Source organism: Meles meles, chromosome 1, assembly GCF_922984935.1.
Source record: "Meles meles chromosome 1, mMelMel3.1 paternal haplotype, whole genome shotgun sequence".
NCBI classification, from domain to species: Eukaryota; Metazoa; Chordata; class Mammalia; order Carnivora; family Mustelidae; genus Meles; species Meles meles.
Window position 1 is genome coordinate 141,347,236 of NC_060066.1, and position 24,101 is coordinate 141,371,336.

Consider the following 24,101-nt stretch of genomic DNA (forward strand, 5'->3'; position numbering starts at 1 on the left):
TCCTGACAGGATTCAAAACAGAATGAATCTATCTCCCTTTCCTTGAATCCTTCCTCCAAATCACCTAATACATGCAAACAATTTTAAGTCATTTCTAACGCCCTGCTATTGGAATAACCAACCCATGGCTCCCCAGGGTGTGTGTTCTCCCTCATTGCAACCAGGAGTATACCGACTTTCTGACTACAGGTGTGTTCTTGGTGGTCTTCTGGACCACCAGTATAGTCCAGCAAAAAGGAGAGTATTGACAAATTGTTGGAAAATACTGACAACTGAATGGTTTCCACAACAATTCACAATCTAGGGCTAGGGTCTCTGTAGCACCCAGTAATTTCTCCATTCACCTAATTGTCTCCTGAACCTCCTTGTACCTAGTTGAAGAGTATATTCCTTCAACCAAAGATTACCTTTGTTCTTTTCTCTAGGCTTGAGTAACAATGTTGCTGTCACTCTCACTTCATCTATCCTCTCATCTTCTTAAAATAGGAGAGGAACAAAGTCTAATTGTGAAATGTGATTCTTAACAGAAACAGTGCTTTCACCAGCGCTACATCACCTAAGACTGCTGGTGTCTTTTTCTCCTTGGCGGTTTTTTCTTAACTTTTGAAATGTCGTGTATTTTCCTCCAGCGTCACACTCCCTTTCCTTGTCAGTTCGCTAATCAAACTTTTTTTTTTTTTCCTATTCAGAGGTGTAAATTCCTCCTTTTTTTTTTTCTTAAGCTTTTGTTTATTTGACACAGAGAGACAGCGAGAGAAGGAACACAAGCAGGGGGAGTGGGAGGAGAACAGGCTTCTCACTGAGCAGGGAGCCCGATGCAGGGCTCCATGCGGTGCTGGATCCCAGAATCCTGGGATCATGACCTGAGCTGAAAGCAGCCCCTTAACGACTGAGCCACCCAGGCGCCGGTTAATTCCTGCTTTTTTTCTTACCCCCATCACAGGCGATGAATACATCTATAAATCCCTTTTCACACTCTATTTAGACTTGCCCTCTGCCAGGCACCCTCCAAAATTATCCGATCTACAGCCATCCCTGCCCTAAGCGCAGTGCCCCAAGTTTGTTTGCCCTTTCTTCCAAATCAGTCCTTGTCCTACAACCACCCCAACCCAAATCAAGGATACATATATAATTAGGGCCCTGGGCCTAATTCATCCCCAATCCCCGGCCTCTCCAGGTCTCTCCCCGCCCCACCCGGTGCCTCAGACCGGCCTCTACCTGGCCGACCTAACGCTGCCCCACACCTTCACCCGCCAGCGCCGCCTGCGCCCCGCCCCCCACTACCCCGCCTCCCGAGCCAACCAGTCCTCGCTGGCTGCCGACGCCTCAGCCAATCCGCGTTCTGCACCCCGCCCCAGTGCCCCGCCGCGCCCGGGCGCCGCCCCCACGTCCCAGTCCCTCCGCTCCCCACCCCGCCCTGGAGCGCCCGGGGGTGGGGAGCCCAGGGAGGCGAGACTGTCGCGCGCCTGCGGTGAGTGCGCCGCGGGCCGGGTGCTGCGGGGCCCGGCGCGCGGAGTCGTGTGGAGCCAGGCCCGCCCGGAGGGAGGCCGCCGAGCGCAGCGCCAGGCGAGAGCCGGGTTGGATCTCCTTCAGGACGCGCACTCGCGCTCGGGGGCCGGCGCCCGCGCTGCAATCACGTTTCTTCCGGGTGGCTGGCTGGCCTCGCACCGTGCGGCCCCTGCCCCCCGGTCATCCAAAAAGACGGGCTTTGTGCCTCCTTTGGCTCTTGATTCGACGACGCTGGCACTGTGGCAACACCGACTCCAGTTCATCCATAACCGGGCTTCCTAAGAAGAAAGGAAACGCAGGCTGTTCTGCTGTCAAGTAAGTGTGGAATCTCCAGCGCGTCGTGAAAAGAGCCGGACAGCTCCAGCGGCGGCTCCGGGCGGTCCTCCCCCGCCGCCGGGGGCCAGAGCTGGGCAGCTCGCTCTCTCCCACAGCGGCCGCAAGTGTCACCTCGTGCTGGGCAGGAAACTCGTTCCTTCTCCTGGAGACCAGGCAGCCCCACTTCTGACCCTGGGCACATGTATAGTCCACGGACCCCTGCTCACAGAATGGCTGTCCAGCAGTTGCAGGATCCGCCGCCTTTTAGCTCCGGCTAAATATGGCTAATTTTTCCCACTCTTGCTCCAGTCACGACTTGGAGGCTTATTATTCCCAACGTAGTTCCCCAGCCAGTACCGGTTCACCTTCTAGATGCCTTCTGTTGCACGGGGGGACCTTGTAAACATTGTAGAAGTGGATGGGCAGGGAGAGCATAAAGGAGAAATAACCTTTGTTCAGACTTCACAGCGTGGGTGGTCCGTTGATTAGCATCAGCCTTTGTTTGCAGACAAAGACAAACCTTAGCCTTCCCTGACCTTGCAGTTGACCTGAACGTTCGGAACTTTGTCAAGTTACAGAAATCTCTGCCTCTTCTCTCTCCTCCGAACTTGCAAAGTGGTTATATGTAAATTGATCATCTGGGTTTAAGGCCCGAGTTTCAAACTTGATACAATTTCACTTTGTCTACTTCTTTTTTTTTTTTTTACTTTGTAGCTGTGGATTCTGCACCCCCCCCCCCCCCCGCAATTCATCAGCCTTCTTAGCTTCTGCCACACATACCTGCTGTATCTTCATTTTAAATAGTTGGCTCCCATCATAAGAAATACATTAGTTTTCTATCGATCATGCATATTTGAATATGGAGATGACCTTATTTACAATATGCCATAATCTGGTTTACCAGATCACCTTGATTCACAATTGCCTGGTTTTCTTCATAGAACATTGTTTTTAAGGAGAAACTAGAAAAAATACAGTGAAATTATTGTTTAGAATTAAAAGCCATATACGTTTGGATTTTCTCCAACTTTGCAATGACATCCACATTTGTTCACTTATTTTTATTATTTGTGAATATATGTATGGAGTGTTAACTGCATTAGGAAGAGCTGGTCAAAATGTGTATGTAAAGCGCAGAAGAAAAGTAGTAGTTTCAGAGGTTCTGAATCTGTATGTCAGCCTACTTAGATTTCTCTGGAGCTTCTTTCTTTTTTCCTCTGATGTCCCTACAATTCTTCCCACAATCAGATTAGTTAGTGAGAGATTAATGAGTGAGTAGATAGAATCCAGATGTGGGTATTGAGAAATTCCGTCATTCAATGGCAGATTGGAGGAGAGGTAGGAGGGAAATGAGGGATTGTAGTATGTCAAAAACCAAGGGAACATGGTGTTTCTGGGAGGGGACAGGGTTTGACCAACAGGCTCTAAAACTGCAGGGAGCTCAAAGGAAGTGAGAGGATTGCCAGATGTTCACCGGACTTAACAATATGAAGGTCAAAGCTGACTTGAACAAGAGCCGCCCCTGTGGAGTTCTGGGTACAAAAATCAGTTGGCACCAGGTTGAAGAGTATAGATTGAGGAAAAGAAGACAACTGAGAAAATAACTTAAAAGCTTTGCTCTCACGAGAAAGTAACTCGAACGTTTTGATTTGAAGAGGAAATGAGCAACAGGGAAGAGAAGGTAGAGTCAAGAGTTTTAATTTTTGTTTATATTTTGTATTTATTGTTTTTTAACCAGAAGAGATGTAAGCAAGGAACGTTGCATATACCAGAGAAAGGGGTAAAAATCATTGGAGCAAGGTCTCCATAGAGTTAGTCATGGGAGAAAGAATTATCCTTCTGTGGGAGGGTCATTTTCTTTATTATAATAGAAGGAAAGGAAAGCATGGGGGGGGGGGGTTGGTGTTTTCAATTTGAGTAAATTGAAATGGCAAATCTGATAGCTTCTGTTTTCTCTGTGATAGGAATCAAGGTCATCTACTTGGAATAAAGTGCTTTTAGGTTAGAAGAGTTTGGGAAAAATTAAAATATAGTCATTCTTGACTGTGGGAGAGAAGTATGGCCTGTTCTTTTAGGGTTTCCCGTTGGGCCTGAGAATTGAACTGCCATAATGCAGATAACAGGAGAAGAGCACACACATTTAATATAAGGTCTACGTGACACAGGAATCCTGAGAAAATGAAGACCTGATGCAGTGGCAAAAACAAAGGTTGTTATACTAGGTTGAACTTGGAGAGGCAATTGTGGAAAAGTAACCAAAATATTTGGGGAAGCTAAAGAAGGTAAGAGTTATTTTAACAAGTTCTGTGTTTACAGAATTCTCTCAGCTTCAACTTTCCATGTAAGAATGTTTCTTTTTTCCTGTGCAGGGAGCACTTTTCACATGGGAATTTTATCTCCTGTTTTCAGAAAGAAGGAGAAGAATCAGATTGCTCTTCTTGTGTTTGCTGTTTTTCAGGTGCTTTTAGCTCAAAATAATTCTTATTCTAAAGTGGGATATTTTGAGGTGACATATTCCACCATCCTTCCCCTGTAAAATATAGCATAAATGCTGGAGAGTGTTGGGAATCCATTTGAGATTAAGGACCATGAATTTATGGTGAAACCAAACATGTCCTCTGTGACTTTCCCCAGCATTCCACAGCTTGGGAAAACCAGACTCTGTGGAAGAGTTCATCCAGGGCTAGAGTGTTGAAAACAGGTAAAAGGACAGACGGGTGGGTAGGGCATTGTCAAGAACATTACCAAAGTGGTAGAACTGGCATCTAATTTGGAAAATAATGGAATGGGAAGGCTGACTGGGAAAAGGAGAGGAAGCCTTCTAGAGATCTTGATAATATTGAAGAATAGAATAATTAACTGAAAGGGATGGTAGCTTATGGTCAAAAAGCAAAATGTTTCAGTTAGTTATTTTGGAATTAGACCAGACCGAGGTAATGGCAAGGTACAGGGTCAGGATATAATGGCAGGAAAGTGACCATTAGGTGGAATGGAGCAGAAGACCAACAGACATGGGATTGTCAGCTGTTGGGAGGATCCTCGTACTTTGCATTGAGAAGAAAACTGTGTGCCTAATGACAAAATCTTTAGTAATGACAGGAAGTTATCAGCAGACCAGGAGATAACATTAGTGAGGAAGATGAGGGAACTAATAGTCTGGAAGTGGTGAAATGGACAACAGGAAAGACTTAGGTGCAGAATATAAAAACAAAAGCCAGCACTGAGGAACATAGAAATGGTATCTTCAGGGAACAATAAGATTGGCATTAAAGCAAGGAAAACACGCTGAGAATGTAAAGATACATTGAAATTTGCTGATTATGGCCTATTTGTTCCAAAAGACACAGTGGAAGTTATGGAAAGTGGCAGAGAAATGAAGAACTGGGTCACTTGCCAGGGATTACATTGTACCGTGGAGGTAATATACTGTTGAAGGTAGCTAGAGATGATGCAGAATTTAGGCTTTGGGATTTCCAGATGAAAACAGATGGATTTAGTGTTGACTCTCTATAGAGAATGGGCACTGAGACCTGCTGGCCAGAGAGCATGGTTCGTTCACCCAGTGTGGAGTGAAATCTCCCAAGAATTGTACCTAAGCTCACACATGATCAGCCATTGACTTACCAGCCCCTTCTGACTTGACCTTCAAATCAACGGTTTGTGTATTCATCTGTTTTGAAAAATGAGGGAACTGAGGTTCAGCAAGAATCAGTGACTTGTCCAAGGATAGAAAACTTTTATTTTTTAATTATTTTTATTAATATGTAATGTATGAAAACTTTTTAAAATATCCAAATAAGCAAAAACAATGAATACTGTTATGCTGAAAAAATAAATTAATTAATTTTAAAAAAAAAGAAATAAAATATCAGAATAAGGACTAGAATCGAGATACTCCAGTTCCTATGCTGTTTTTTCACCTAGTTTATCTCAAGAAGGTAGAAGAGGTTTCTCCCATTTTTCTACTTGCAAGAAAGCATTTTGCTTATACTTTGCTTAAATACCTAAGAAATTAGGCTGAACTTAAATAAATGGGCATTTGTTTGCTGGGGGTGGGGGGAAAACAACTGTATTATCCTAAATCAAATAACTCCGTGATACTAAATAAGATTTTTCGAGGAGCGCCTGGGTGGCTCAGTGGGTTAAAGCCTCTGCCTTCAGCTCAGGTCATGATCTCAGGGTCCTGGGATGGAGCCCCGCATCGGGCTCACTGCTCCGCAGGGGGCCTGCTTCCTCCTCTCTCTCTGCCTGCCTCTCTGCCTAGTTGTGATTTCTCTCTGTCAAATAAATAAAATATTTTAAAAAAAAAAGATTTTTCGATATTGTTCCTGTTGTTTGGTAATATCTTTCCTTAAAACAACCCATATTGCCTAACCTAGTTAATATTTTATTCCTGAACGGAACAGTTAAGGACAGAAGACTAGGCATTTCTTGATTTAAGAAAACCTGTTCTTCAACTTGAAAGACGTACAACATAAGGGGTAATTATTTACTTTAAAAAGGAATCAATATTTCATAAAAGGCCTCATAAATAGTCCACCTAAATCATTAATTTATAGTGTGATTTTTCTGTATTTATTCAGTCATTTAATATTGTTATTTATCAAGTGCCTACCAGGTGCCAGAGAATGCTTTGGTAAACTAAACACATCAGGTCCCTGTTCATGAAACATAGAATAAGTGAATGAGTGACCAACCAAACAACAGCAACAAAAGTGCTTTGCAAAGAATTTAAAGGGCTGATGTGATAGAGAATGGCTAAAGATTGTCACTTGAAGCTGGGATTTTGTTGACAAGTTCAGGATTTTATATTTAACTTTTTAAGAAGCATCCAATATATTATTTCTCACCTTTAAGTCTTTCTGTAGCCTTAACATTTCGGTAACTTGAAAAGATTCATAGCTAGCTGGCTTCAGTGGATTCCTTTGAGTCATAGAGTATGTCTCTTTTTCTAAATTTTAATTAACTACCAGAGATAGAGGAAGTGCCATCCACTTGATACAGCATTCTTGTAAGTAAAACCTTAGGAGAAGTTTCTTCTTATACATCTGGATATTTTTTAGAAAGCTGGGTTTTCACTGGTAAGTGCAGTACAGTAGTAGAATTTCATATTTCTTTGGTAAGTTTTCCTTATAGGTAGAGGTGTAATTCAGAATGCATGCTTGTTATGTAACTGCAATCCATTGAAATACCTTGCTCGCTGTCTATGAGATTGTTGAAGAAAGTACCATCTGTGAAAATAACCTAAGATTCCTTCATATATTCTTTATATTTGTCAAGGACTTGATATAATCCTTTTCAAACAACTTACTAAATTCTGTTTCTAACCACTTTAATTTACTGTCAAAAATTGTGCTGTTTTACCAGTGACTATTATCCAGGAAATTATGAAAAGTGAGTATTTCCTACATTGAAATATTCTGGTTTTTATAGCTGCTACAAATGAAACTTTTACTTACTGTAATTTTATGCCCTTGACTAAATGAGAGCCTTGTTTTTTTAATTTACAATATCCTTACACATCTTTAGTTTAAAATGACAGATGCATAAATTTTTGTAAGATAAGGAGGATTCTATTAGAATGATTCTAGTGGTGAGAGATTACATATGGGAAGAAAACAGCTATCAACAATTTTTACTTATATTTTATATAAGCTTATGGTCTATAAGGTAGCTGCAAGTATCTGATAGTGATGTAAATATCATTTATTTTCTTCCTTTTAAAGTTTTTTTTTAATTCTGCAGCATGTTTTCGGCCCAGCGGAGACTCTGCTCCCTTAACAGTACAGCAAAATTCCTGACAATTAATTCTTCAAAAATCCTTGGACTCCCTACTTCTGCTGTATGTATTTCTTAATCACTGACACAGATAAATATTATGCATATCCTGTTATGTCAAAAAAAAAAAAGAGATACAGTTTTTCAAGTACTTTATAAGCATTTTATTGGAATGAGTATTTCAATACTATGTGAACCAGAGGTATCGTTTGTCACTGTTAGAGCTGATGCTCCCTGAGCGACTGCTTGTGTGTGTATGTATCAGACACAGGGTGGGCATTGCCTTCTCATCATCTCATTTTATCTTTATAAAACTCATCAGGTTATGAATTGTTATATTTCCTTCCTGTGGAGGCTTAGATAGGTGTGGTAACTTGCCCAAGGTCACAGATTTTAAGCAGCATAACCAAAATACCACACTCACGCCTGCCTAATACGAGCACTCCCAAGAAAGGGCATGCTTTGTCTACTCAAGATAGGATATTATAGTGACTGTCAGTGCTGACTGGCCCCAGTGACTTCCAGTTTTCAAAAAATGTGGCAGATTGAGGAACAAGTTATGTGAAATCATGGAAAAGCAAACAAATCCAAAATGTGGGTCATAACCACAGGATAGATAACTGACCTAATTTCTTCAGTAAGTCAGTGACATGGGAGAAAAGTGGGAGATGATAAGTTTAGAAGGACTACTCTTAGGATGAAAAGAGGCTTGAGAACTTCATCCACCAAATACAATGTGTGGACCTTGTTTATGAACTTGATGCAATCAAATGAAATGTAAAAAAGATATATATATATATTTTGTGGGGGGGAGAGAAAGAGCATGTATGAGGGGCAGGGAGGAGGGACAGAGAGAGGGGGGAAGCAGACTCTGCTGAGCACAGAGCCCATCGTGGGCTCTATCTTGTGACCCTGAGACTCTGACCCGAACCAAAATTAAGAGTCAGAAATGACTCATGAGCAGGGCACTCATCCCATCCAGGAGGAAGAGAAGAGCCCCCAGGGAGCTATACAAAACAGAAGGAGGGTGGAGAAAAAGTAATTAGCAAAGGAAAGTAATGAATTCCAGGCCAGGTGGCTTTCCATTGGTGGGGTGGGAGGGTAGATGACAAGGGGTCTTATCATGCAGATTACCTCATCTTTCTTTGGGGAATGTGAGGGGCCCATGTGGTAGGCTTTTTGGCACTAATTGAAAAATTGCTGGCTGACTGGTTAAGACAACATTTCTGGTGGAGGTTGAAAGTGTCATTAGATTAGGTATTAAACCCCAATTTGGGAACTTGATCTAAGTGGCATCATTTTGGGCTTGTGGTTTTGTTTTTAACAATTCTCTCAATTCTCCAGGTAACTGAGAGATGTGATCAAAAGTTAAGGCACTAGCACCACTCTCAGCTACCACTCCGAAATTCACAGTTTTCATTGTTTCTTTGTCTGGTGCCTATAGGTCATGATATTCCTGTTCAACTTCTTGATATTCATAGGTCACAGTTTCCAGTTTACACTTGTTAAGTTGGTTATTTTCTTCATTTCTTAGATGGTCCACTCATTTGTTTGGTGGTTAATGGCTACAAACATGCATTTAAAGCTTTTGAGAGAATACAATGCGTCAGGAAGATTATTATGATTGCTATAAGGAGGATAATTCCCAGTGTTTGGAGTGTACTTTGAAGCCATGGTCCCAAGACCCAAACCAGTGAAAATCAAATAAGTCAAAGAAAGGCCCCATGGAAGGAGTCATTTTTTTTCTGTGAGCTCATGTAATTTAGCTTCAATTTCCCAGAATGCTAATCTTGGCACAACAGGTAGTGTTGGCCACACCACAGACACCTTGTTCAGCTGTAAGATCATCAAGAGCTGTTCTAGTATCAAGGACAACTTTGCCAGAGAGGCTCAAGATCTTTGTTGGGTGCCTAGGCCATTAGCAGCAGATTCTACATTATCTTCAAGAGTGAGGGAGAGGTTTCTGATCACATCTTCTTTTCACTAACTCCTAACCAGGAAAGCATGGCCCTGCCAAAAGGAAGCAAATCCTGAATCATGAATGCCTCCTGGTAGGTCTTTTTTATCTCGATGGTATAAATTCAAGGGAGTCAACTAATGAGATGTCTTAGTTTGCTTGTAAAAAGTTAGCTATACAATTAACTTATGAGTCATTGCCCAGTTGTGCACCAACTAGGCATTCATAGGCCAACGGAGAATGTTAACTGCCTCAAAGACACACAACCATTCCCTTTAGGTGGGGTTATTAATGAATTCATTCTCGGGGATTATTGCATTCACCCTCTCCAGCCTGGCGTCAGTTGGGTTTTCAGCACCCACCAGAAGAAAATCTCCTAGTCTGAGAAAGTCGTTTGTTCTAAATACCCTGCAAAGATGGGTGTTGCTGGTGAGATGCCTTAGAGAAGGGGGCAGAAGCTCGATGATCACAAGAACATGGGGGTGCAAATGTACCAAGGTTAACATAAGTAGTTGTGTTTCCTTGGGTACATACACTCATAGTTGAAGAAAGATAAAAGCAAGGGACAGGTTGTTCTGGCTGTAAACGTTGAAATTAATGGGAGTCTTCTCGGGGAGTCAGTTGTAGTTTGCAGTGACATTAGGAAAAGAAGAGAAGGGGCGCCTGGGTGGCTCAGTGGATTGGGCCGCTGCCTTCGGCTCAGGTCATGGTCTCAGGGTCCTGGGATCGAGCCCCGCATCGGGCTCTCTGCTCCGTGGGGAGCCTGCTTCCTCCTCTCTCCCTGCCTCTCTGCCTACTTGTGATCTCTCTCTGTCAAATAAATAAATAAAATCTTAAAAAAAAAAAAAGGAAAAGAAGAGAAATTCGTTACAGAGAGGACTAGGGGGTCTCTAGCATCATGGACAGATTGGAATCTTTGATGACAAGCCAGCAGTCTGAAAGATGACACCTCCCCACTTCTCAATGGCCTGGGAGAAACACATGAGAGCGTATTTTTCCAGGCTGTCACCAGAGGAAAGAAAAAGAAGAAAAAAAGATTTCATGTTAAAGTATGAAGTCTTGATCTGGCACCTTGGGCAGAAGCTGCTCACCTTGATGTGAACTACTTGCTTCCCTTGTCTATTCAATTTAGAGGTCTCCAGCATCTGTACAGGACCAGAGGTCAGCTGGGGCCATCTTTAGCTATGAGATTTGTAGGCAAGGCTCAGTGCCCTCTAGTTTTGGCCTCTAGTGTCAGGAACATTTGGTAAGGTCCTTTCCAATGTGGCTTGAGAGCTGCTTTTCCCCCCTTTCTGCAACAGTGCTTCCAAAATCACCAGGCTCCAGACTAACCCACAGGATCCTTTGAACTGGGGTCAGAGAACCCTTCTTTAACCTGTTGATGGTAGGCTTTAACATTAGACATTAAAGTCTCACAGTAGCTGGTCATACTGGCATGAAGGGAGAAGGGATCATACTGGCAGGGGATCAGCAGAAAGTTGCATGCCAGTAGACTTTGGCCTACTGCTAAACATCTCATATGGAGTGAGTGTGTGTTTTCCAAGGACGATATTGTCAGTTAGCAACAGAGCTAGCAGCAGCGCCTTAGGCCAAGGGAGTCCAGTAGAATCTAAGCTTAGAGATTTTAGGTTGGAAAATTCCATTAGTTCTTTCAACTTTGCCAGTAATTAAGGGTATTAGGGACAATGATAATTCCAGGATGTTTATAAGGCCTTTTTTAAAGCTTGTATGATTTTCCCAGTGAAGTGGGTATCTTGATCACTAGAAATTATAGAAGGTGTACCCCAAGTGGAAGACCTGTTTGCTAACAGTTTCTTTGCCATGGTGAGGGTATTAGCCTTGCAGCAGGGAAAAACTTTAGCCAGCTAGAAAACGTAAAAACAGTAACAGGAACATACTGATAATCCCAGAATTGTGGCAAATGAATGAAGTCCAGCTGCAGGTGTTCCAAAGGTCCACAGGGAGGAGGTTTGAGGCATCTGGGAACAAAAATAGGTTTTCCAGAACTATGGACCTGATAGGTTAGATATTGACAATAAACTGGTTTTTTGTTTTTGTTTTTGTTTTTGTTTTGCAGTGTTGTAGAAATCTCCCCACCAATGTTTATTTATAAATTGAGTTATTTTAAACACATCATGGTGGGTAAAGCAATGTAAAAATCAAAAAATAGAATTTGCCAAGGGGCTGGGAAGAACGAAGGGGCCATCTTGGCTTTCCCATATCCCTGACTGTTGAAATTATAGCCATTATTTGCCCATCCTAATTTTTCTGATTCAGGAGCAGACTGTTGCCACATCACAAGGACATTAGGATAGCAAATCTGGTAGCAAGAGGTCATTCTTTTGTAGAAGCGGAATGGACTTTACCAACATGTTCCACAACCTTTACAGATTGTCTTGCTGTTGTCTCTGCATGAAAGTCCACTGGGGCATTCCCCTAATAGTCAGGCTTAGTCCTTTTAGTGTGTCTGTATTTGAGGACAGCCAACTTCAGAAGATAGACGAGCAGTTGTGGTCATGTAGTTGTCCATTTTTGATCGGGGTCCCAGTAGACATGAGAAAACCCCTTTGTTTCCATAACATTCCGAATTCATGGACAACCCAACAATGTATTGGCCAGCGTATAAATATTACAATTTGTCCTCTTGATAGCTGGCACAGTCTGGTGAGGGTGTGGAGTTCTCCTTGTTGGGCCGGTTTACCTTGTGGGAGATTTCCCTTTCCAGGTAGTTCATATTGGGTGGTAATAGCATAACCAGCCTGGAAATTCCCTTTTTCATTTTTACAATATGATTCATCCATAAACAAAATTAGATCAGAATTAGTCAAAGGGGTGTGCCTTGGATCAGGATGTGGTGTCATGAAGTGGGATGCCAGTACCTCCCTGTCGTGGGGCTCACTTCATTAGGCAGGGGCAATAATGTGGCAGGATTAAGAATATTACAATGTTTAAGATGAAGACTGGTGGCAAAAGCAGAAGGGCATCATAAGACTAGTCTGCTTGCAGAGAAAGTTTGGGTTAATCCAGAGAAATTAGAAGGGATCTCTGTGAACTTTGGACTCGGAATACAACTGTCCAAATATATTGATTTTCTAAGTAAGGCCAAACAAGTCTTGGCTGTCAGGATCTTTAGGGGTGCTAAAAGCGGCTGAACAGAGGTTTGCCACGTGAGCCGTTTTGAGTCAGGTGGAACCTGTGACAAAAGGATGTTTCGGAAAGGCGGAATAACTGTCTTGTTGATAGATTTGGACAAATTGCTATCCCTTCCCAATAGGTTTCCAGACTGGCAAGACCCTTGAGTATTAGAGGGGCTGGTACAGAATTAACTGACTCCTGGCTGATTAGGTCTTCTCTTATTGGTTCAAGGCCCTGTGTGGGTATTTGAGACAATTTAGGAAGAAGTTTAGTTACATCTATAGGAATTTTTATAGGCACTGCTTTTTTTATCCTCCCAACTAGATACTAGTAATACTAGAAACAGCCCATCAAATTTCAGGCACCTCGATTAAATTAAGGATCTTTTGTTAGAATTTTTCTGTTTTAAGGATAGTTGGTAAAGAACAGCAAAGATCATCACTAGTGTCAATGGAAACTTTTTACATAAAAGGTAACTCTGAGGAAAGGACTGTACTGGGGGCTGGGCTACAATTTGTCTATCACTTGCTTGTTTTTACAACATTGTATTTTTGTTGCTTCTATAATTTTAGATAAATAATACTTTAAATACCCTCCCCAATGTCCATAACCCCACACATGAACAGACATTTCTGCAAAAAAGACATCCAGATGGCCAACAGACACATGATAAATAATACTTCAAAGGTTAAGAAAAGAATTACTGCTATACAGCAAGAAAAGAAAGAAGAGGAACTCAGGATAAAAATCACTATGTGTCCCCTATTTAACACCTAGATCTCAAAGGCTTAGAAACTGGGATATAAAGTTTATATTATCCCTTGGCGCCAGAAAGCCAAAGAAAAGAATTAGTGATTGATGAGAGAAAGGTGGAAGGGAAGAAGCAAGGAAGGAAGAAAGGAGTCCTTGCTGGTGAGATGTCTCATGGAACACCCTCTTCTACCTCACCATGTTACCCTTGGTTAGACTAACCTTATTTTAGGGTTAATCATCCAGACTGCAGTTTGTAGCCCACTGGTTTTCTGCTTTGCTTTCATTAATAATGTGTTGTCTGCTTCTACTCCAAATAGCCTTCCTAAATAGGACTTCTCAAGGAAAATATTCTGTATGATGCTATCATGGACGCATGTTACACATTTGTCAAACCCCAGAGAATTTACAGTACGTAGAAGGAACCCTAAGATAAACTGGAGTCTGGGTGATAATGTGTCAGTATTGGTTCATCAGCTATAACAAATGCACCACTCTGATGGGGGATGTTATTGGTGGGGAGAGTAAGTGGGGGTATATGGGAACCCTGTACTTTCTCCTCAATTTGGTGTGAGCCTAAAACTACTCTAAAAGATAGATCTGGGGTGCCTGCGTGGCTCAGCTGGTTATGTGTCAGACTCTTTTTTTTTTTTTTTAAGATTTTATTTATTTGTTTGACAGAGAGAATGAGAGAGCAAGAGTAAGCAAGAGCAGGGGGAGGGGCAGGGAATGGGTGGGGAATGGGGGAGAGAGATGTGGACTTCTGGCTGAGCAGGGAGTCTAACTCAGGACTTAGTCCCAAGACCCTGGGATCATGACCTGAGCCGAAAGCAGCAACTTAACCAACTGAGCCATCCAGGTGCCCCAGCATCTGACTTTTGATTTCAGCTCAGGTCTTGATCTCAGGGTCATGAGTTTAGGCCCCACATTGAGCTCTATGCTGGGCATAGAGCCTACTTTAAAAAAAAAAAAATAGATTAATTTTTTTAAAGCATCTTCTGAAATTTACATGTCCATCAGAAAAACACGAAACATTTATTTTATAGCAGCTGAAACAAAAACTGTCCCTTCTCCTTCAGTCTGTCCTTCCTAAAGAAATCACAGCTCTCTTTTTTGATGTGAAAATATTATCTCTTGTACAGTTAGTACTTACCCAATTCTCCTTACCATATTTGGTGTTAAGTCACTCATCCTCTTTGTATTTAAGATAATCTTTTCCACTTCCTAAGTGGACATTTGGTGTTAAGTGTATGGTATGTTTTCCACTATGGATTTAATGTACTTAAGCATCATAGCAATTTCATGGAGCACAGATTCATTTTCCTTATTAACAAATGAGGAAACTGAGTTTCAGAGAAGTCACGGAACCTCCTACTTCACACAGCTCGTAGTTTTGATGTTTAATTTCAAAGTAAGATCTACCTGGCTTGAAACTCTTTGTATTAAACAAGCTTGGAAATTTTAATTGGAATATAGGTATATATTGCAGGACACAGAGTTTGGCAGGGCCCCAGATCTAGTTTTATGTATCTTCCTCATACAAATACACAGTAGGAACCCAAGACCTCTTGCTCAATCTCAAATCCAAATTTCCAAGAGTTGTCCTGATTAGTTTAGCCTGACTGTCCATCCCAACCTAATTAACTTTTGAGGGTTGGGGGATGGGATTATATAGTCCAGACAGGCAAAAAGATTCACCTCTGTGAGTGTAGGTGGGGTCAGTAAACACAGGATCTTGGCTGAAGCCTGATTTTCAAAGAGAAAAAATCGGGCTTTTTTTTTTTTTTCCTTGACCCGAGTTCCATTTTTTGGCATTCCAACCATATGTTTATTCTGTTGGCTCCCAGGTTTGAAGAAACTCTTGCTTCCAATAAACTTGTTTCTCTGCAGGTATTGTTAAAAGATAATTTTCAGAAAAGGGCAAAATCCTGACTTATACAGATATAAAAATGAATGTGTATTAAGGATTTTTATTTTATTCATATGAGAGAATAACACAAGTTATAACCAGTTCAAAGGAAAGTCAGTCTCTGGATGGAGGGAAGTCAATCAAAATTCTAGAACCAGAGTTTGCATGTCTGTCAGTTACCCTCAGTCTGCAAAGGTGCAAAATATGTTAAAGACCAAATTTAGCTCTGTGAGAATTAGCCCTGTGAGGGTGTGCTGTAACCACTGCATATTCTCCCCTAAAGAACCCATTTTTTTTCTGCAATGTATTGTCTCTCAGAAGGGATTGAGATTCCTTCCCTTTCCCTCACTTGTTTAGTTGACAAATACCAAATAGCTACAGGATATTAGACACCAGTAATCATAACATGAAACAACTATATATGTTGCTTAAAAATTCTGGTTAAATATATGTGCCTTTGAGTTATAGGCTGGATTTTTATATAATTAGATTTTCCCCCTTGTATATCTTAAGTCATTGGTCCCTGCTCTATGTTTCCACTTACGAGTTTTACTTTCGGTTCTTCTACGGTTGCAGGAACATTCTGTGCCATCTAGTGGCGAAAGACCCATATGTCTGGGGGTTTTTTGGAATGTATGTACAATCATAACTTGGAAGACATCAAAATCTATGAGAGAGCTCTATTAATGCCTGCTTGCTTGAGGAGTATTTTGTTCAAAGGGAGAAAGAAGATACGATTTCAGAATGCTCTGGAACCTTCTTTTTTTTTTTTCTTTTTTCTTCCTTTTTTTTTTTCATTTGTAAAGGATCTCTGTTTTTTAGAGCACTATAGGTAGGTTCAGAACAAAACTGAGCAGGAACTAGAGAATTCCTATATATCTCCTGCCCTCTCACATGCATAACCTGCCTTTTTATTAAACCTGCTGCGACCGTGATGCATTTATTCCAATTGATGAACCTACATTGAAACTACGATGAAACTACATTGTCCACAGTTTATATTAGGGTTTTGGATTTTGACAATGTGTAATGACACAAATGCACCCTTACAGTGTCCTGCAGAATATTTTCACTGTCCTAAAAATCCTGTCTTTACTGCCAGTTTATCCCTCTTTCCCCCTCCCAAGCCCTGGAAACCAGTGATCTTTTTACTGTCTTCATGATTTTGCCTGTAAGATTCCCGCATGTGTTGTCTCTTTGCTGAATAGCTCATTTCTTTTTAGCACTGAATAATATTCTATTGTCTGGTTGTATCAGTTTATCCATTCACCTAGTGAAGGATGTCTTTGTTGCTTCCAAGTTCTGGCAATTATAAATAAAGCTGCATAAACATGCACACACAGGATTTTTTAGGAACATAATTTTTCAACTCCTTTGCATAAATACGAAGGAAAGTGATTGAGGGATTATATAGTAAGAGTGTCTTTAGTTTTATAAGAAACTACTCTGGCAGCTTTTTAAAATCAGCTTTATCAAGATGCAATAAATAGCAACCATTTAGAGTGTAAAACTCACTGACTACTTAAAGATGTATGTATTATGAAACCATTGCTAAAATCAACATTCAGAACATGCCCATCACCCCGAAAGATCCCTCATGCTCCTTTGCAGTCCTTCCCTCTCTCTATTGAGTTGTTCTGGCTCCATGGATTAGTTTGCTTTTTTTAAAAAAAGTTATTATTTTAGGGAATCTGGTGGCTCAGTTGATTAAACCTCTGACTCTTGATTTTGGCTCAAATTATGATCTCTGGGTTATGAAATCAAGTCCTGCATCTGGCTCTACACTGAGCGTGGAGTTTAAGACGCTCTCTTCTTCCTCTGCCCTTCCCACCCCCATTCACGCACATTCTCTCTAAATAAATAAATAAATAAATGTGTAAAAAATAATTTTAAATTATTTATGTTAATTGTATTATATATGTACTATTTTTTTTTTTAAAAAGATTTTATTTATTAGAAAGAGAGAGAGAGCATGAAAGGAGCGAGGGGCAGGCTCCCTGATGAGCAGAGGGCCTGATGTGGGACTTGATCCTAGGACTCCAGGATCATGACCTGAGCCGAAGGCAGTTGCTTAACCAACTGAGCCACCCAGGTGCCCCTATATGTACTATTTTATCATTTCTTCATATGTTTAATGATTTTTAAATTTATGCATGTTGTGATGTATCAGTCGTTCATTCTTTTTTTTATTTCTAAACAGTATGCCATTATATGGCATATATAAACAAATGATGTACCATTATTTGTTTACCCCTTTACCTGCTAATGGACTTATAGGTTTTTTCCAGTGTTTTGCTATTGTGAATAAAACTATTATGAACATTTGTGTACAAGCAGTTGTGTAACCATACATTTTCATTTCTCTTAGGTAAATACCTAACAGTGGAATGGTTAGGTTGTATGCTACAATTATGTTTACTTTTTAAACTAAGCAGCTTTCCAAAATGGTTGTGCCATTTTACTTTCCCACTAGGGTTGTGTGAGTTCCAGCTACTCCACATCTTTACCAACACTCAGTATCTATAATTTTAGCCATTAAGATGGGTATCTAGTAGTACCTCACTGTGGTTTTATTTTGCATTTCCCTAATGGCTAATGACATTGAGGATCTTTTACGTGCTTTTGGCCATTCATATATCTTCTACAAAGTGGCTGTCAAATCCTGTTTGCCTTCTCATTGAGTTGTAGAAGTTCCTTACATATTCCAAATAATTGTCTTTGTAAGATATGTCTTGTAATACTTTCTCCTATTCTGTGGCTCACCTGGCAACTATTTAAGATTTGTGAACCCATTGAATGATATTGTAGGGGAGGAATAATATAACTCTGACATCCAGCCTCCTAGGTTTTCTGACTGAGGCCCTGCAAATTAGGCTTATAAAAGACAGATTAATAAGAGTAAAACGGACATAGTTAATTAACATATGCATTGTACATACACATGGGAGAGCTCAGTGATGAATAACTAACTTACAGAGGTGCTTAGAACTTGGGCTTGGATAGCATCGTAAGAAAGAACAGTAAATTTATAGAGTGTTCTACACAGACTCCTCTGGTGCTATTTCAGCAGGTTAAGAGTCTAGAATTGTGTCTGGTGACGTCTTGCCTATCCTGGTAGAGAGGGGAGGGCAGAGAGTTTTTCCTGCATCTGCTGCTTCTCAGTTGCCATCAGCTCAGAATGGTCCTTATGTCAAAGTGGCATATTTTGGGGTGGCATACTCTGATTTTCTACAAAATCATAATAGAGTTCATGGATTTTTTTTTAAGTCAAGCAATAGTAATAATAAATGTCTTGGAGTGTTCACCATGTGCCTCTGCACTATGCTGTCTCATTTAATCCTTGTAGCTGTCCTATTTTGTAAATACTATTTTTATCTGCAATTTACAGCCAAGGAAGTGTGGGTCTGGAAGGGTTTAGTAATTTTCTTTAATCACATTCCTAATGTCTTTAATCACCATGCTCTATGTTGTCAGATAGATTGTGTTTAATAGTTTCCTATGGCTGCTTGGTGTAACAAATTACCACAGAAATTTATTAATGATGGCTTAATAATACAGAAATTTATTCTCAGTTGTGGAGATGAGAATTTAAGATCAGTATCACCGGGCCAAAATGAAGGTATCACTGGGCCCCACTCCCTCCAGAAGCTCTAGGGAGTAATCTTTTCCTTACTTCATCCAGCTTCTGGTGGCTGCTGGTACTCCTTGGCTTTTGGTCATGTTAGCCAGCATCTTCAGATTGCCCTCTGCTCCATCTTCACACGGCCTTTTTGTCTATATGGGTATGAACTCCTTCTGTTTCCTTTTAAAAATGTGTGTAATTATATTTAGGGGCCACCTGAAAAGTCCAAAATAATCAAGACCAACTCGAGACCCTTAATTTAATCACATCTGCAAGGATAGAACGATATGTACTGCCATATAAGGCAATAGTCACAAGTCCCTAGGGTTAGCATGCAAACATCTTTTGGGAGGTCATTTCTGAGCCTACCACTGTGGGGATTTTGGAGAAGATCCTACAGACAGGGGGAAAGAATTTGAATAAAAGCATGGGAAGCAGGGGTACCTGGATAGCTCAGTTGGTTAACTGTCTGACTTTTGATTTCAGCTCAGGTCATGATCTCAGGGTCATGGAATTGAGCCCTGTGTTGGGCTCTGCATGCTAGGGATGGAGCCTGCTTAAGATTCTCTCTCTCTGGGATGCCTGGGTAGCTCAGTTGACTAAGCGTCATACTCTTGATTTTGGCTCAGGGCGTGATCTCACCGTCATGAGATGGAGCTCTTTGTTGGATTCTGTGCTCAGCATGGAGTCCTCAGCACGGAGTCTGCTTGAGATTCTCTCCCTCTCCACTGTCCCTCCCCCATCTCTCTCTCGTGCATGTGCACTCTCCCTCCTTCTCCCTCTTTCTGGAAAAAAAAAAAAAAAAAAAGCAAGGGAAACAAACACCACGAATGCAATTAGAGAATGGCAAGTGCCTCTGAGCTGTTGAATCACTGTCTGGTGGGGGGGATGGCATGGTGGGAGAGAAGGCTGGAAATAGACTAAGGGCCATAGATGGCAGGTTTGAATTTGAATCACATTCCATAGTTTGTGGAGAGTCACAGAAGATTTTAGAGTGAAGTGGTAGCCCATGATGTGCTTTAAGTGCATAGCTCTATGGCACTGGGTGATAGGTTAGAGGGAAGATGCCCTTGAAGTACTTAAAAATGAGGATAGTTAAAGAGGTGGGATTTCATTCATGTGTTCAGACAATACTTGTAAATACAACCTACCAAAGACCATTTTAGATCCCAGAGACACAGCACTGAACAAGGTAAGTCCTTGTTTTCTGAAGTTTTCATTTTAGTGAGCAAGATTGATAATTAAATAATAATTTCAGGGGTACTGGGTGGCTCAGATTGTTAAGCGGATGCCTTCGGCTCAGGTCATCACCTCCACATCCTGGGATCGAGCCCCATGTCATCAGGCTCCTGATTCAGCAGGGAGTCTGCTTGCTTCGCCCTCTGCCTCTCCCCGCTGTGCATGCTCTTTCTCTGTCTCTCTCTTTCTCTCAAATTAGTAAATAAGACCTTACAAAAAAATAAAATCTTTAAAAAAGAAAGAAAGAATAATTTCAAATAATGGTGAATGTCATAAGAAAGTTAAATAGAGAAACATGCTAAAATTCTTGCTGGGGCTAGTAGGAGAGAGGTGATGAGTAATATTAAGGCATTTAGTTTTAGAAGCCCTCTCTGAAGAGGATATATTCAATTAATATTTGTGTGTGTACCTGTGTGTTTGTGTGTGTGTGTTTAACCATGCAAATATTTATTTATATAGTAGGGGAAACTCATTTGCATCTCTTCCAAGGCACCATGAGGCCTAACCTCATATACACACACATAAACACACACACACACACAGCTTCCTTGCTACACACGAGTTTTCAAGTGGAGGAGGCAGCCATTGCTGTTCCAGCATTCACCCAAGGAAACAAAGGCAAGGCGAGGTGAGGTGGAGTGGGGGATCTGGGCCTAAGAGAAGGGCATTCCAGGCAGAGCACACAGCAATTGCAAACCTTTTTTTTTTTTTTTTTTTAAGATTTTATTTATTTGTTTGACAGAGAGATCACGAGTAGGCAGGCAGAGGAGGAAGCAGACTCCCTGCTAAGCAGAGAGCCCAATGCGGGGCTTGATCCCAGGACCCTAAGATCATGACCTGAGCCGTAAGCAGAGGCTTTAACCCACTGAGCCACCCAGGTGCCCCTGCAAAGGCTTTTATATCAGCAACTTTGCTGCACTACCAAAACCCACAAAATCTTACCTTCTCAGGTCATGAACATTTTATACTCACCCGTATTAATATGTAGGCTATAAATCAGTAGTGGCTTTGCTCCAGGTGGTAGCTCCACTCTGTGTCTTTTTATTCCAGGACTGAGGCTAAAGGAGTAGCCCCGCACTGAGACATGGTCTTCTCATAGTAGAGAAGTATGACTATAAGCCATAACCATGCAGAAGCAATTACAGCTTCTTAGACATGGTATAGATCACATCTACTCACACTCCACTGACCAGAGCAAACCACATGGCCAATTTCAGAGTCACTCCTGAAAAGGAGAGGTGAATAACTCTATAGAGTAATATAGTACGTGATAGAAACAAACTAGGCATGTTTAGGGTATAGAAAGAAGAATAGGGACTCTTGGTTTGTTTTGCTCACTGATCTATCCCCTGCAGAAGAGTACCTTGTGCACAATACATATTCAGTAAATAGTCATTGCATGAATGAATGAAAGCCCGTGTGGTTAGAATGTAAAGGAGACATGAGATTGCAGTCGCTAGCAATGTATCAGTTCGCAGGTGAGAGGAAACTGAATTCCACGCCTGCCTGAGAATTTGGTTCTGTAGCCAGCTCTTTCCCTTGACCCTCTGTTCCAGCAGTAGAAGCTTCAGCGCTGTACTTTTAGCTCTGCCACAGATTCCCTGTGAACTTCCCATTGAGATGGACTCCCGTGGCCTGAGACCTCTCCCTCTTTTTAAGAACATCATCAACTCTCCTTTCTCCAGAAAATGCTCTTCTCCCCATTCCAACCATGTTTTTCAATAGACGCTGATGTCTTATGGAGGTACTGTCCAAGGGTGTTGACAGGCTCTTGTTCAAGGAGCACACCTGGGAGAACCAGGAGATTGTGGAGCAGATCTGTACTATTACTTGACTGGGTAGCGAGCAGGACATTAAAAAGATAGCATCCCCGAAAAAGGGCATCATCATTCAACTGCGTCTCTACACCTCTGATGACCTTGCTCTGCACTGCGTTTGCTAATATTTTTTCATCGTGTTCTTAACAACCATACTAATAGAGTACTTTTTAAATTGTTGTGGAAATGCCACAGTTTATTAGCCAAGGCTAGGTCATTCAGAGCCTTTCCCTAGAATTTTCAAAACTGAAATAGAGGAAGCAACTCTCAGTCCCCTCCACAGGTGACAGGAACACAGTGGTGGTAAAACTGTGACTGTGTTTTTGTCACCTGTGGAGAAAAGCAGACCAAGATTGGGTAAAAATGTAGATGGGTAAGCCTGGCCACACGTCTTTCCTTATCATGGTGATGTGAGCTTTCTCATAAATTCCCCTTTTTGCCTAAACTGTTTTTGATTGAGTTTCTGTCTCTGCAGCTAAGAGAGTTGAGTAATATAGCCTGGGAGCTTCGAAGGCATCTGTTCACTCATCTGTTTCCCGGCCTCAGAGCTAGGAAAGAGTAAAACCAAGTTTCTTTTTAGTCAGGTTAGGGAATAATCAACTTTCTGGCAAAGTCTCAAACTGGTAAAGTGTCAATAAATTATGCAATTTGTTATGCAATAAATTATGCAATTTTGTGCAAAATTTCTTTTTATTTTTTTAAATATTTATTTATTTTAGACAAAGAGAGAGCATGAGAGAGTAAGCATGGGGACAAGCAGAAGGAGAGAGAATTCTTAGTCAACTCCTCACTGAGCGTGGAGCCTGATGTGGGACTTGATCTCACAACCCAGAGATCATGACCAGAGCTGAAACCAAGAGTGGGTTGCCTAACCCGAGAGCACTACCCAGGGGCTGGCAAAATTTCTTTTTAAAGTAGATCTGTATTTTTTTTTAAGACATTTAGGAAGTAAGTGCTAAGGAATGAAGGGAAATGAAAGTAAGTATGCTCATTGTGGTTGTTGGAACATCAGATTTTATACCTTACTTTTTCCATAAAAGTAATCAAAAGTTGCATGTTCAGTTAGTTTAGCTAAACTAGATGACTATGTATTGATGATATTTCATCCTTCTTGTAATAATAAATACGTATAGTAGGGCATTCCCCTCCACATCAAACTCCAAAACTGAAGGAAACAGAATAAGAACCCTATAATTAAATGCACAGTAGAAACACACTACCTATAGTTGCAAAACACGGGAAACGCCCAAACAATAGGGAATGAATGAGTAAAGAACCGGAAATAATACCTGCTAATCAAAGTGAAAATTTTATGACAGAAAATTCATAAAATGTTTAAGATGCTCTCTTAAAAGTAAAGGCAAATGTTTGGAAAATTAGTAATGCCTGATTCATAGATCTGAAAGAGAAGGGATGTTTCAGTTACACCAGCGGCCAGACACATTAAGGGGCGCCCATTAGATTGTTACTTACTTTCTGCTGCAGCCTAGTCTGGAAGTACTGGGATCTGTCTGCCTCTCATATCTGATTATTGTTGTCACCTGTGTAATCATTGGCTTGTTAGTTCTGTTTCTGACCTTTTCTTGCACTCTTTATCTGTTTACGCTTGACTCAGCCCATGGTGCATCGATGCTGACAGCCCCCAGCTTCCCCAGGTTTAACCCACCACCTGGGAAGACTTTCTACATCTATCCTATCTGACCAAAAGTAGCAGTCTTACAGGAAGAGTGCTCAAAATATATTTAGTTGAAACTTTACTATGCTAGAGTCTTACGATAATGGGTAATATTTTTTTTCTTTCCAAGTTTTCCTTCTTCCAACACCATTGCAGTAACCGTTGCAGAGAGAATTGGCAATAAGCTTTTTCTCATCTCTACCAAGAGTTCCACCTAGTGGTGATTCTGCAGTACTGCACTTTTCAGCCGCAAGTGGATGAAAAAAAGACGCTATTTATTATTTCACTAGCATTTTTGTGTTTATAACATAGCAGTGCAATATACGTATGCACGGTATTAATTTACCTGGGAGCGGAAACCAGTTCATGGAGTAGCTGGCCCAGAAATTAATATG

The 24,101-nt window shown here is 41.2% G+C and overlaps 1 protein-coding gene across 8 annotated transcripts in view; it reads left to right on the forward strand.

Moving 5' to 3' along the window:
* The first annotated feature begins 1,390 nt into the window (after positions 1-1,390).
* KYAT3 (kynurenine aminotransferase 3) overlaps positions 1,391-24,101 on the forward strand; it is a 61,013-nt gene continuing 38,302 nt past the window's right edge. For 2 of the 8 annotated variants that reach the window (XM_046009530.1, XM_046009545.1), the window contains exons 1-2: positions 1,393-1,824; positions 7,570-7,666. In XM_046009530.1, the coding sequence (XP_045865486.1) occupies positions 7,571-7,666 (96 nt within the window). In that variant the 5' untranslated portion in view covers positions 1,393-1,824; position 7,570. Of the gene's footprint in view, positions 1,825-2,843; positions 3,506-3,989; positions 4,107-7,569; positions 7,667-9,136; positions 9,307-9,600; positions 9,654-24,101 lie in introns of those variants that run through there. The other 6 variants (XM_046009561.1, XM_046009538.1, XM_046009584.1 and 3 more) reach the window with 6 other exon arrangements.